The sequence below is a fragment of the Haliotis cracherodii genome, unplaced genomic scaffold, assembly GCF_022045235.1.
Source record: "Haliotis cracherodii isolate W230 unplaced genomic scaffold, xgHalCrac1.p SCAF_29, whole genome shotgun sequence".
Taxonomy (NCBI): domain Eukaryota; kingdom Metazoa; phylum Mollusca; class Gastropoda; order Lepetellida; family Haliotidae; genus Haliotis; species Haliotis cracherodii.
Genome location: NW_027266285.1, coordinates 1,945,725 through 1,961,842, shown reverse-complemented (window position 1 = coordinate 1,961,842; position 16,118 = coordinate 1,945,725). Strand labels below are relative to the sequence as shown.

Here is a 16,118-nt window from a genome sequence, read left to right as displayed (position 1 = left end):
TTATACTTTTTTTGGCACATTTTGGTCAAATTCAGTTTTGAATATTGAGTTGTAATTGTGTTGCTCTATGGAAAGGTAGCCTTTTCGTAATGGTGTAATATACGGCTCATCATAGGTACGAATTTTCTCTGCTCTGCTGACATCCATCTGATGATCGTTACAGGTAAGAATCTCTGCCCCACTGTCACCCATCCGCTGATTCTTACAGATAAGAATCTTCTCTGCTTCGACGTTATTCATCTGTTGGTCCTTACAGGTAAGAATCTCATCTGCTCCGCTGTCATTCATCTGATGATCGTTACCATTAAGAATATCTGCCCCACTGTCACCCATCTGCTGATTCTTACAGATAAGAATCTTCTCTGCTTCGACGTTAATCATCTGTTGGTCCTTGAATGGAAGAATCTCATCTTCTCTGTTGTCACCCATCTGCTGATTCTTACAGGAAAGAATCTCATCTGCTCCGCTGTCATTCATCTGATGATCGTTACCATTAAGAATATCTGCCCCACTGTCACCCATCTGCTGATTCTTACAGATTAGAATCTTCTCTGCTTCGACGTTATTTATCTGTTGGTCCTTACAGGTAAGAATCTTCTCTGCTTCGACGTTATTCATCTGTTGGTCCTTGAATGGAAGAATCTCATCTGCTCTGTTGTCACCCATCTGCTGATTCTTACAGGAAAGAATATTCTCTGCTTCGACGTTATTTATCTTTTGGTCCTTGAATGGAAGAATCTCATCTTCTCTGTTGTCACCCATCTGCTGATTCTTACAGGAAAGAATCTCATCTGCTCCGCTGTCATTCATCTGATGATCGTTACCATTAAGAATATCTGCCCCACTGTCACCCATCTGCTGATTCTTACAGATAAGAATCTTCTCTGCCTTGACGTTATTCATCTGTTGGTCTTTGAATGGAAGAATATCTGCCCCACTGTCACCCATCTGCTGATTCTTACAGATAAGAATCTTCTCTGCTTCGACGTTATTCATCTGTTGGTCCTTGAATGGAAGAATCTCATCTGCTCTGTTGTCACCCATCTGCTGATTCTTACAGGAAAGAATATTCTCTTTTCGGCGTTATTTATCTGTTGGTCCTTGAATGGAAGAATCTCATCTTCTCTGTTGTCACCCATCTGCTGATTCTTACAGGAAATAATCTTTTCTGCTTCGGTGTTATTCATCTTTTGGTCCTTACAGGTAAGAATATCTGCCCCACTGTCACCCATCCGCTGATTCTTACAGATAAGAATCTTCTCTGCTTCGACGTTAATTATCTGTTGGTCCTTACAGGTAAGAATCTCATCTGCTCCGCTATCATTCATCTGATGATCGTTACCATTAAGAATATCTGCCCCACTGTCACCCATCTGCTGATTCTTACAGGAAAGAATCTTCTCTGCTTCGACGTTAATCATCTGTTGGTCCTTGAATGGAAGAATCTCATCTGCTCTGTTGTCACCCATCTGCTTATTCTTACAGGAAAGAATCTTCCCTTCTTCGGTGTTATTTATCTTTTGGTCCTTACAGTTAAGAATCTCATCTGCTCCGCTGTCATTCATCTGCTGGTTCTTACAAGTAAGAATATCTGCACCACTGTCACCCATCCGCTGATTCTTACAGGAAAGAATCTTCTCTGCTTCGGTGTTATTTATCTGTTCCACTATGATATACGTGCGGGTGCTTACAAGTACGAATCTCATCTGCTCCGCTGTCATTCATCTGCTGGTTCTTACAGGTAGGAATTCCTGCTTCAGCGTCATCCATCTGCCGCTCAGCTAAAAATTCCTACTCCTGTATTTTGCTGTACTACAGAGGTGAGAGCCAGGCCCTCAGACATGCTGTTTTCAATTTTAATGGCACTTGAGACAAAGGCTTCAATAAAACTTTCATCTGACAGCTCACCTTCCATGATATGTCTCACAGCAATTGTGGCATTCATTAGCGGAAGCTTCTCTGTTAACGATTCATCAATGCCGACTTTAAGTTCTTCATCCATGCACATGAGAGCATCGTTGAAACTGTCTGACATTTCAGAATTACCGCCCTTGGTCTCAGTAGTATTCAATGAAATATTATCTTCACCAATCACTCTGGTGTCAGCCTTCTCCTTACTAACTGTTTTCTCTTTTGTCGCCAACCCATTGTTGTGATCTGTTTACTGGCACCTATTATGAAGGTGCTTATATTTTCAAAACGTGCTCATTTTCTCCGATTATGGTAACCCTTGTTCTACCATTTAGTACTGTGAAAAACGATGAGGATGACAATGTTCAAACCTATTCCCCGCAAAGAACTGAATGTAATTACTTTCAACAGCTTGTATGTGTACCTTCAAGTATTTCAGCTCTATTGAATGCAAAAAGCAAGAGTCACACATACCTTCAAGTATTTCAGCTCTATTGAATACAAAAAGCAAGAGTCACACATATTCATCTACTTCCCAAGCTATCATATAATTCGCATAACATCCATTGAGCAAAATGCTAGTTGTCCCAAAGGTCAGTGTCCTAGGATGTCGTTGTTTCATTGTCATTGTCCTGCAACAAAGAGGATGAGATTATTAATGTAAAAGAACTGATGACATAACTGTGATGCGACTTCCAGCTAAGGTGACAGAAAGTCGCAAGTCTCAGTTACAACCCTGAAATGAATAAAAGCGAAACAGCATTGAGAATACACTTACGACCTTGTAACTTATAAAACTTTCTTTTAAAAAATGCACAATAATTTCAAAACATATGTAACATATTTAATTTACATTTTCAATAACAACCATACATACAGCATAATGTATTTATTTCCCGACTGTGATAATAGATTGTGTACCTACCGAGTTTCTGTCACAGTTCACACAACGCGTGTTTTCTGGGTTCGGTCACGTGATGATATAGTTTCCCTGGTATTATCTTGTAAATCCACCAACAAACAAACATGGATGCATTGGTCTATGAAATGTGATATTAGATGAATAATATTCATATACTTTACCCTCAGAAAACTTCACATTAGTCATAATTTCAGCATGGACGATTACGATACATCCCTGTTGTCGGAGGGTGCACGTACACTTCCTCATTCTTCCACTAAAGTACATGTATAAAGCTGCCACCTTAAGGTCGTAACTGAGCTCTGGGTGTCATGCCTTTTAATACTAAGTTCAACAGTTTATGATTACATACGACCTTCATAAATTTCAGCATGCTTCAAACATAAGTAGAGATAGCCCCACATTTATTTTAACAAAATGCACAACACAAATTTAAATGATTAAAATATAAAAGGTTTTTATGTGCAAGTGTCAGATACGACTATATAAATCTGCGATGCCGATTTTATGAACATCTATAGGTGTCTTTTTATCGTATGTCAGTGTAAAAGACATTCGGGAATGAAGAGACACCATTTCTCTTGCAAATATGTTAATACGTTTGTTTTGAAATTTCTCAACCAGTAAGATTTTGTCATTGTTTGTTTGTTTATATATACCTGCGTATATGTGGTTAATTTGCCCATTAGTTATGTTATATGCTGTGTGACCATATAACATATGGCATGTGGGACACATTCCCGCAAGGGTAATACGGTTTAACTTCTATCTCATCTCACCTCATTATCTTATGCCATCGTCTTATCTGCACCCTCGTCTCATCAACATCCTCAGTACATCTCACTGTAAGATATCTCCTTGCTTTATCTTCACATCAATTTTCACATCTCTCCCTGTTTATTTCCTCTTCCCATTCCTCCATGTCATCAACACTTCCCATCTCGTGTCTCATCATGTACGTGTTAGTGCCATAGCCCAAAGTGATGACTCAAACATGGCTTAAAACATTACTGACGAAATACTGACATTCAGTAATCCGTGTCCCCGTGGCTTACGGACCCATTTGTCACACGCTAACCTCCCACACTCAACGCAACTTCTAAGGTACACACAAACATCGTTTTATGTTCTTTCCCCAAAAAATACGCATCTCGCAGCATGCATTTCACATTACCATGTCCACGGTTTTGAGGATACAGAAAGAACGTAACAGGTGTAGGTTTTTGAGGTCAAACATGCGAGGTTTTGTAGCAACACACTAAACAGAACGTAACACGTGCAAGGTGTTGAGGTCACAAACAAGAAGAACTAACATGTGTACAGTTTTTAGGCCACACGTGCAAGGTTTCGAAGCCATAGAATACGAACTTATACGTGCAAGGTTTTGAGGCCACATACAGAAAGAACGTAACATGTGTAAGGTTTTGAGGCCACATACAGAAAGAACGTAACATGTGTAAGGTTTTGCGGCTACATAGTGAAAGGAGAGTGTTACACGTGCAAGGTTTTGAGGCCACACAGAAAGGACCAAAACATGCAATGTTTTGAGGTCACACACAGAAATAACTAACAGATGCAAGGTTTTGAGGCCACATACAGAAAGAACTGACAGATGCAAGGTTTTGAGGCCACACACAGAAAGAACTAACACATGCAAGGTTTTGAGGCTACACACAGAAAGAACAAACACATACAAGGTTTTGAGGCCACATACCAAAGGGAACGTTAGACAGCTTCAGCTTATATCTCTTCCAATATCACCCTTTCTCACATCAAATAGCAAAATTTCATCAATTCACATCTTGTTATCTGGTTATGTCTGGACCACACCTTATCTAATGTATTCACACAAGAAAACACTTCTCCTTTTATATTTACATCTTATCTCAAGACATCAATACATCATATCACATCATATCCCGCCCCACAACATCTTATCAAATAGTCTCACATTACACCAATCTCATGTTATTTAATGAAATAGCATCACATCACATCACATCACATCACATTACATCACATCCTTTCCCGTCAAAACAGATCACATCAATCTCATTTTATTTAATCAAACAGCATCAGATAACGTCACATCGCTTCACATCACATCACTCAAATCACATCACATCTTATCACGCCTTTTCCCGTCAAAACACATCACATAAATCTCATTTTATCTAATGAAATAGCATCACATCACATCACATCACATCAAAACATATCATATCATATCCCGTCAACACAACACGCCAATCTCATACAATTGCATCACATCAGTCTCATGTCATCAAATACCTCCAACACATCCTACCTTTATCACCTCACATCTCTTCCTTCCTACTAGTATTCTCTTTATATCATTATCACATTAGAATTCATCATGCCACAATAGCGTAACCACGCCTGTTATGCGGCCACGCACCGACACTTAACACTAAGATATTACAAAGCAAGGATCCATTCACGAACGTTGTTGGGGTCTTTTATCTTTTTTTGGTCCTGAAGTGGATTCGCTTCCATCAACGACGAAGCTTTCATCTCTCGATAATTCCCTGCTTACAGATCTGTCACGATCACACCCTGACAATGTGTACAATATAAATGGTATGTATGATTGATAACTATAAACATGATATGTGATATCTCAATAACTGTTCTTGCTGACAACGATCTCTTGTCATCTGTCTCCAACAACAGAGCTTTGTGAGACATGAGAAGTCTTGCATGCTGGTGAGCTTTAATGTACCAAACATAATGCTCTTAAACTTTGTGATCATTGTTGCACATAAACCACAGCTGCACGAAAACGCTCTTATGATTCATAACTGTTTCACGGAGAAGTTGAATTTCACAATGTAGGGTGTTCACGTTTGCCTAGTACGTTTTAACCCCGGTAGTGTTGATTACTCAACCTCAAAGTCTGGAACCCAAAACATAAATTAATGTACAGTGTACTAAACGACTCCAACTTGGACACACTGTCATGATTTCAGAACAAGAGAAAAGTCAAATTAGCTTGTTACAGAGTTGTCATGCTGAGTCATCACTGCACCGGACTCTTGGGTTTTTTTGGTCTGTTTTGGGCGGAGAGTTCTTATGAACATGTAAAGGTTTTTGTCGCTTTTATTTAATATATATAAGCAGTCTGTGAAGTTATTATTGCTGGCTTAAATGTTTGATTATGCGTGTTTGCATTTATGAAATCCTCTTGATACATAATTGTTGATACTATTACATTAATATTGGCTCATGAATGTTTATAGCATTTTTTATCTCTCGGGAATACGTGTCATGTTGGAAAATTATGAATGTTTTTTTAAATTTCTAGTAATTGCCATATTGGCAGCAAAACATTAGTTTTTTATATGTTATAGATGCTGATGCTCGCCATATTCACCTAAACACCAGACAGGGGATGGTCATTATTGTTTTTAAAGTCGCGATGCCAGCAGTTATTCTGCTTTCTTTAGAGATAAATAGGTAAAACGGTTTTGAAACAGGTTGTACCATTATAAACAATACAGCTGAATGATGAAATTCATTTTTCAAGTAAAGTAGTAGGCCAATATCGTTTTAATACACCGTTACTCAGGAACCTGTTAACCCGGAAACCCGCCAAACAGGCCATTTTTGTTGTACGTCTGGACAGAGGGCTTTGTTCCGTTTAGCTGGGGTTCACTATGGAAGCTTGTTTATTCAAATCGAAATTGGCAATCCTTCCCTAAGTGGTAGTGGGATTTAGTTTACGAACAACAGATGGTCACCAATCCAAAATCTGACAACGCCTAATTCACATTGTAGCCACACAATCCTCATTCTGGACACAAAATGCTTAAGTGAGTGAGTGACGAGAGTTTGAAGCAGCGTTCAGCAGCATACAAGCAATTTCGCTTTGGGGAGGAGCAATGATTTCAACCAATTTGTGTTATCATTTATTCTATCATGTGTACCGAATGGCACGCTTTGTGGTGCACGTAATATGTTACTGGTTGATTTGAGTTTCGATTTTGAAAGGTCCAGTTGTTCTTCTTTCGACTTGGTCTGTTGGTATCTATAAATGCCGGACCATGACTAAACTGAATAACAATGAAGTGAATGTTGTTTTCGTTATCAAATATGTTCATCCTTTCGTCGATTTATACACACAATTCATTATTAGAAGCTTCAACTTGAAAAACGAGAAGAAAACAATATGATCATTAGGAATTTAACTCATGAACGACATAACTGACTGGTATTACTTGATTGGCCTTTGGAAACATTCTTTGCGAATTCGAGGGTGACACTTCCTTACTATTGCCTTGAAATATATTTTAAAGAATGTGACTCACATGTGGGATATACTTAATCTACTGACAAGCTAAAATAGCGCTTGACATTAATTATATGTTTATCATCAAGCATCTGAATGTAGAAGCTGCACTTTATTGTCTGTTAAATAAGCGCAAAAATAGCTCATAAAGATTCACATGGACATGAGAAAATGAAAACTGTTTTGTTTCGAACATAAATGCATGCAAAGATGTCCATCACGCTTGTTGAAGTATACCTGACATAGTGAGATGTCCACCACGCTTGCTGAAGTACACCTGACATAGTGAGATGTCCACCACGCTTTTTGAAGTACACCTGACATAGTGAGATGTCCACCACGCTTGTTGAAGTACACCTGACATAGTGAGATGTCCACCACGCTTGTTGAAGTACACCTGACATAGTGAGATGTCCACCACGATTGTTGAAATACACCTGACATAGTGAGATGTCCACCACGCTTGTTGAAGTACACCTGACATAGTGAGATGTCCACCACGCTTGTTGAAGTACACCTGACATAGTGAGATGTCCACCACGCTTGTTGAAGTACACCTGACATAGTGAGGTGTCCACCACGCTTGTTGAAGTACATCTGACATAGTGAGATGTCCGCCACGCTTGTTGAAGTACACTGGACATAGTGAGATGTCCACCACGCTTGTTGAAATGCACCTGACATAGTGAGATGTTCACCACGCTTGTTGAAGTACACCTGACATAGTGAAATGTCCACCACGCTTGTTGAAGTATACCTGGCATAGTGAAATGTTCCCCACGCTTAAAAAAGTATCCTTCCGCATATATATGTTCATATGATTATTCATCTGACATTTAACTTTTCTTCAAGGGTTGTTGAAGTATACCTGACATAGTGAGATGTCTACTACGTTTGATGAAGTACACCTAAAAAAAAGAAGTGAAATGTCTACCACAGTTGTTGAAGTACACCTGGCATAGTGAGATGTCCACCACGCTTGTTGAAGTACATCTGACATAGTGAGATCTCCACCACGGTTGTTGAAGTACGCCTGACACAGTGAAATGTCCTCCACGCCTGTTGAAGTACACCTAACATAGTGAGATGTTCACCACGCTTGTTGAAGTACACCTGACATAGTGAAATGTCTACCACAGTTGTTGAAGTACACCTGACATAGTGAGATGTTCACCACGCTTGTTGAAGTACACCTGACATAGTGAGATGTCCACCACGCTTGTTGAAGTACACCTAACATAGTGAGATGTCCACCACGCTTGTTGAAGTACACTGGACATAGTGAGATGTCCACCACGCTTGTTGAAGTACACCTGACATAGTGAGATGTTCACCACGCTTGTTGAAGTACACCTGACATAGTGAGATGTCCAGCACGCTTTTTGAAGTACACCTGACATAGTGAGATGTTCACCACGCTTGTTAAAGTACAGCTGGCACAGTGAGATGTCCACCACGCTTGTTGAAGTACACCTGACGTAGTGAGATATCCACCACGCTTGTTGAAGCATACCTGGCATAGTGAGATGTTCCCTACGCTTAAAAAAGTATGCTTCCGCATATATATGTTCATATGATTATTCACCTGACATTTAACTTTTCTTCCACGCTTGTTGAAGTACACCTGACATAGTGAGATGTCCACCACGCTTGTTGGAGTACGCCTGACATATTGAGATGTCCACCACGCTTGTTGAAGTACACCTAACAGAGTGAGATGTCCACCACGCTTGTTGAAGTACATCTGACATAGTGAGATGTCCACCACGCTTGTTGAAGTACACCTGACATAGTGAAATGTCCACATCGCTTTTTGAAGTACAACTGGCATAGTGAGATGTCCACCACGCTTGTTGAAGTACACCTAACATAGTGAAATGTCCACCAAGCTTGTTGAAGTATACCTGGCACAGTGAAATGTCCACCACGCTTGTTGAAGTACACCTAACATAGTGAAATGTCCACCAAGCTTGTTGAAGTATACCTGGCACAGTGAGATGTCCACCACGCTTTTTGAGGTACACCTGGCATAGTGAGATGTCCACAACGCTTGTTGGAGTATACCTGACATAGTGAGATGTCCACCACGCTTGTTGAAGTACACCTAACATAGTGAGATGTCCACCACGCTTGTTGAAGTATACCTGACACAGTAAAATGTCCACCACGCTTGTTGAAATACACCTGACATAGTGAGATGTCTACCACGGTTGTTGAAGTACGCCTGACATAGTGAGATGTCCACCACGCTTATTGAAGTAAACCTGACATAGTAAGATGTGCACCACGCTTGTTGAAGTACGCCTGACATAGTGAGATGTTCACCACGCTTGTTGAAGTACGCCTGACATAGTAAGATGTCCACCACGCTTGTTGAAGTACACCTGACATAGTAAGATGTGCACCACGCTTGTTGAAGTATACCTGACATAGTGAAATGTCCACCACGTTTGTTAAAATACACCTGACATAGTGAGATGTCTACCACGGTTGTTGAATTACACCTAAAATGGTCAGATGTCCACCACGCTTTTTGAAGTATACCTGACATAGTAAGATGTGCACCACGCTTGTTGAAGTATACCTGACATAGTGAAATGTCCACCACGTTTGTTGAAATACACCTGACATAGTGAGATGTCCAGCACGCTTTTTGAAGTACACCTGACATAGTGAGATGTTCACCACGCTTGTTAAAGTACAGCTGGCACAGTGAGATGTCCACCACGCTTGTTGAAGTACACCTGACGTAGTGAGATATCCACCACGCTTGTTGAAGCATACCTGGCATAGTGAGATGTTCCCTACGCTTAAAAAAGTATGCTTCCGCATATATATGTTCATATGATTATTCACCTGACATTTAACTTTTCTTCCACGCTTGTTGAAGTACACCTGACATAGTGAGATGTCCACCACGCTTGTTGGAGTACGCCTGACATATTGAGATGTCCACCACGCTTGTTGAAGTACACCTAACAGAGTGAGATGTCCACCACGCTTGTTGAAGTACATCTGACATAGTGAGATGTCCACCACGCTTGTTGAAGTACACCTGACATAGTGAAATGTCCACATCGCTTTTTGAAGTACAACTGGCATAGTGAGATGTCCACCACGCTTGTTGAAGTACACCTAACATAGTGAAATGTCCACCAAGCTTGTTGAAGTATACCTGGCACAGTGAAATGTCCACCACGCTTGTTGAAGTACACCTAACATAGTGAAATGTCCACCAAGCTTGTTGAAGTATACCTGGCACAGTGAGATGTCCACCACGCTTTTTGAGGTACACCTGGCATAGTGAGATGTCCACAACGCTTGTTGGAGTATACCTGACATAGTGAGATGTCCACCACGCTTGTTGAAGTACACCTAACAGAGTGAGATGTCCACCACGCTTGTTGAAGTATACCTGACACAGTAAAATGTCCACCACGCTTGTTGAAATACACCTGACATAGTGAGATGTCTACCACGGTTGTTGAAGTACGCCTGACATAGTGAGATGTCCACCACGCTTATTGAAGTAAACCTGACATAGTAAGATGTGCACCACGCTTGTTGAAGTACGCCTGACATAGTAAGATGTCCACCACGCTTGTTGAAGTACACCTGACATAGTAAGATGTGCACCACGCTTGTTGAAGTATACCTGACATAGTGAAATGTCCACCACGTTTGTTAAAATACACCTGATAGTGAGATGTCTACCACGGTTGTTGAATTACACCTAAAATGGTCAGATGTCCACCACGCTTTTTGAAGTATACCTGACATAGTAAGATGTGCACCACGCTTGTTGAAGTATACCTGACATAGTGAAATGTCCACCACGTTTGTTGAAATACACCTGACATAGTGAGATGTCTACCACGCTTGTTGAAGTACACCTGGCATAGTCAGATGTCCACCACGCTTGTTGAAGTACGCCTGACATAGTGAGATGTCCACCACGCTTGTTGAAGTATACCTGACATAGTGAGATGTCCACCACGCTTGTTGAAGTACACCTGACATAGTAAGATGTCCACCACGCTTGTTGAAGTACACCTGACATAGTAAGATGTGCACCACGCTTGTTGAAGTATACCTGACATAGTGAGGTGTCCACCACGCTTGTTGAAATACACCTGACATAGTGAGATGTCTACCACGGTTGTTGAATTACACCTGGCATAGTCAGATGTCCACCACGCTTTTTGAAGTACACCTGACATAGTAAGATGTCCACCACGATTGTTGAAGTACATCTGACATAGTGAGATGTTCACCACGCTTGTTGAAGTATACCTGACATAGTGAAATGTCCACCACGCTTTTTGAAGTACACCTGGCACAGTGAGATGTTCACCACGCTTGTTGAAGTATACCTGACTTAGTGAAATGTCTACCACGCTTGTTGAAGTACGCCTGGCACAGTGAGATGTTCACCACGCTTGTTGAAGTATACCTGACATATTGAAATGTCCACAACGCTTTTTGAAGTACACCTGGCACAGTGAGATGTCCACCACGCTTGTTGAAGTATACCTGACATAGTGAGATGTCCACCACGCTTGTTGAAGTACACCTGACATAGTGAGATGTCTACCACGGTTGTTGAAGTACGCCTGGCATATTGAGATGTCCACCACACTTGTTGAAGTACACCTGACATAGGGACATTTCTATCACGCTTGTTGAAGTACATCTGACATAGTGAGATGTCCACCACGCTTGTTGAAATACACCTAGCATAACGAGAAGTCCACCACGCTTAAAAAAGTATCAATCCGCATATAGATTGGCATATGCTTATTCCACATTGGCATTGTGAAGATATCTTTGTTGATTAGATAAAGAATATGATTAGTCATAAAGGTTAAACAAGGTAACTGACAATGAATTCATTTGAACCACTGCCATGAACGAAAAATATATCAATAAAAAAAACACATATAAAGAAGAAACGTTAAGTCCACTATGTCTTGACTAAAGAATTGTTTGATCTACGTAATCAGTAAAGATTGAAAACAATAATATACCGGTTTCAGAATCGCTGAACACCAGACCGTATTTATCCTAGGTTTGTATGTCATTCATGTCAAACTGCTTATTGCCAATGACAGCTGTTTTGAATGATCACCTTGCTCCGTGTCCTGATCTTGTGAAGTACATGCACCTCATTTACCCCTTTGGAATGTTGTGTTTGCGTATTTTGTTTTTGTTTATCGTTTTAATCCGCAGTCAACAATATCGAATATATTTGTGTGAAATTCTAATAGTTTATTCATGAAATACATTCGAATGAAATAGGGTCGCCTTTACTAATATTGCTCAAGCTTTCCGTAAAAAGGCGACTATGTTTGTCGTAAGAGGCGACTAACGGGATTGTGTGTTCAGGCTCGCTTACTTGGTTGATTCATGTCATCGTATCCCAATTGCGTGGATCGATGCTCATGATATCAATCATCTGGTCCAGACTCGATTATTTACAAACCGCCGTCATATAGCTGGGATATTGCTGAGTGCGGCGTTAAACAACAAACAAACACACACATCTTAATATTCCTGCAATATCACGACCAGAAAATGGTCTTCACACGTTGTGAATACACAATGCCATTTAGAAAGTGGTCAAATGTAACAAATGTGATATTTCGGATAACACTTTCTTAGTCACTTTCATACTCATACAGTCTTCACACGTTGTATTGGGGAATCAAACGTGAGCCTTCTGCGTGCTGAGCTATGGTTAAACTACTTGGTTATCCCACCGCCCTCTGTTCCAACTAGATCAGATTATACATTTACAACTGAGTGGGGCTATGTCCAGGCCTAACGACGTAAGGATGGGCCTCACAAACCTGGTAAATAGAACTCGTGGTTAAGGGTGACGAGGGAACGCTTTAACCACAACACACACTCACCATTTAAACCCGGGCCAAATATTATGTCACTAGAGAGGTTCAAGAATATTGTCTGACTTGCTGTGTCACACTTGTGGATAAAGTGTCACTGCAATATGCACTTTGTTAATATAACTATTTCATTACTTAGCATTTTACCACAAAAAAAGTATATTTACTTATATGCAGTTTGTGAATTAACATATCAGGTCATTACTGTAGTAATAATTGGAGTATTCAGGGTTTACATAAACCCTATTTGCTATTCTGAGGTATTTGTTTGTGCGACAGAATATTCTTGATTTATATAATGCCTGGTGGTGTATCCTAAACTTCTCAGGGCGACCGATAGTTGTATTTCGTATCCTCATCGCTACAATTTCTACACAACTCATGTAGACATTATAAATAGAGGGTGAATACTCTACCATTTTTGATACATTCCAGTCATGCTTCGTTCTGATAATGTTTCTCGGATTATCGGCACAATACCGTGCTGGTGGGTTTCACAAAGTTGTTTTAACTGAAATACTGTTTAAGCGGCCTTAACATTCTCTCACTCACTCACTCACTCACTCACTCACTCACTCGTGCAATTTATCGAAAGAAAATCCTTTAAAGTATAAAAAGTATATAAACTGAGGGCCAAAAGAAACGTTACCAACATTAACTAATTTGCCACTTTGAAACAAAGATGCCAACCTGTTCAAAAACAGTAAAGAACACATCTCACGAATACAGCCTTTGCGGATTTTGGGAGATATTGGTGTTTTTCAGCAATTTTTTAAAACATTCTTTCCCAAATTATCGTGCAATTTCCGGGTATAAATTACGCACGGATCTGTTCCATATCATTGGTTGCGATGATTAACACCAACGAACATGCCAAGACTGACCGCTGTCCAGAGGGAGAGAGCCATAGGTATGCTGCAGATGGGAGCGACACAGAGAGAGGTTGCCATTAACATGAACTGCTCCAAGATGACCATTACCAGACTGGTCTCACGACTGGCAGAACTGCAGACAGACCACGGAGGGGCAGACCAAAGGTCACGACCCCGCAGGATGACCGCTTTTTACGGGTACTTCATCTGAGGAACAGATTTCTTACTGTGACGTCATCAGCTGCCAACAGCTTAGGACATCCGGTAAGCAGACAAACAGTGACCAGGCGACTACGACATTATGGTCTCCCGGCTTAACGCCCTTTCAAGGGCATGACCGTGACCCGTCAACATCGACGTGCCAGATTGACGTGGTGCAGGCAAACTCAGCGATGGCAACAAAGGGAATGGCGGCGAGTGCTGTTTAGTGACGAGAGCAGGTTCCAACTCTGGAAGCGAGTTTATCGACGACGTGGTGAACGCACGGCTCCTTGTTGTGTCCAGGAGGTGGAACCTTACGGGGGCGGAAGTGTGATGTTCTGGGGCGGCATTTGCGGGTACGAGAAGACGGTCATCATCGAAGGCAATCTGACAGCACAACGCTACATTGACAATATCTTACGGCCAGTGGTTCTTCCTTTCATCCAGCATAAGATAACAAGATAACGCCTCACCCCCATAAAGCCCGTATTACTAGAGACTTCCTCAACGCCAACAACGTGACTGTCCTGTCGTGGCCAGCTCGATCACCAGATCTGTTACCCATAGAACATCTCTGGGACCAGCTGGGGCGTCGTCTTCGGAAACGTTAACATCCTCCCTTCACGAGACAAGCGTTGATCGTTGCCCTCCGTGAGGAATGGAATCGGATACCTGCAGTCGATGTGAAGACGCCTGTCTACTCAGTTCGACGCCGCAATCGAAGATGCATTGCCGCTCATGGAGGTCATATCCCGTATTGAACGGTCTGGGCCGTCGTCACCTTAAAGTTGTAACCAATGTTGTTGATCGAATATTGGACGAATGACTCCTTGTCAAGAAATGTCCCTGTTGGAGGTCAAATACTTTGTTGTTGAATCAGTAAATTCGCATTTTACTGTTCTGAATGATGAATTTCTACAATACAATTGTTACTGCTGCTTCAAATTGTGTTGGTCATATTTTATCCTAGAAATATCGCTGGTAACGTTTCTTTTGGGCGTCAGTTTATTTTTTTTCTGGAACTGATATAAGATGCGTTTAATCGATGTTTCAGTACCATACCCTGGTCATCTTTAGCCGCAATTTTATGATGGATGAAAAAAATGTTTCTGATCCATCTTAACTTGTTAAAACCCTCCATAACCCGGAGGGATTCTCAGGTAGAAGTGGTCCCCTGTAACCTATGCATGTCGGAACAGTCGCCTGCAACGAATCGGGTGGTCATGCTTTGTGACTTGACTGATTGCGATGTCATCGGGCGTGGATCGTTCATGGATCACTGGATCGCCTTGACAAAACTCGGATCTTTACAAGCAGCCGTGATATAGCTTGAAGATTTCGTTTGGACACAATTTTCGCTCGCTCATTCATAATTACCGTGCTCATATTGTATTATATATACTTGGAGTTCATTTCCTCTTACACACAGATCATCTGGAACACATACTAATGAATTTCGAGGTATTTTATCCTATGTATGCAAAAGTATATGCAGGATTACTGGAACAATATCAATGTAGAGAGAGAGAATTGACGTTTGGGTTTCCACTTTTATCATTACAGACAGACAGACAGACTGTTTATTCAGTATATGTACAATCATAATATGCTGAACCGCAAAAGAATCGTCACCATGGATAGATATATGAGACACCTTATTTGTCCTAACGCTGTAAACATACTTTGAGACGTATTAAAAAAGATGAAACTTGGCAAAACTAATCATCAAGGTTGAAATTAAAGTGTCAAATGTTCTTAAAGTGAAACACAACACTAGTCTCTGAGCAAATCGCATCATAAGTCAGTATCTTGTGTGTCCGCATTGATGACTGCCGTTCATCGTCGACACATGCCCACGCTCTGAGTGACGCCTGACGCAGTTCAGCTGCAGTTGTCGGCCTTGGTCGGACGTCATTCAGCCCTCTTTGAATCTCGTCCCACAGGTGCTCAACGGGATTTAAATCGGAACTGAGGGCAGGTCACTGCATGATTCTGATGCC

General features: G+C 41.1%; 1 protein-coding gene across 1 annotated transcript; it reads right to left on the bottom strand.

Moving 5' to 3' along the window:
- Positions 1–996, bottom strand: LOC139473424 (S-antigen protein-like). Its single transcript, XM_071255993.1, has one exon. It carries the CDS (start codon positions 994–996, stop codon positions 1–3), a length of 996 nt encoding a protein of 331 aa, XP_071112094.1.
- Between the last annotated feature and the right edge of the window lie 15,122 nt (positions 997–16,118).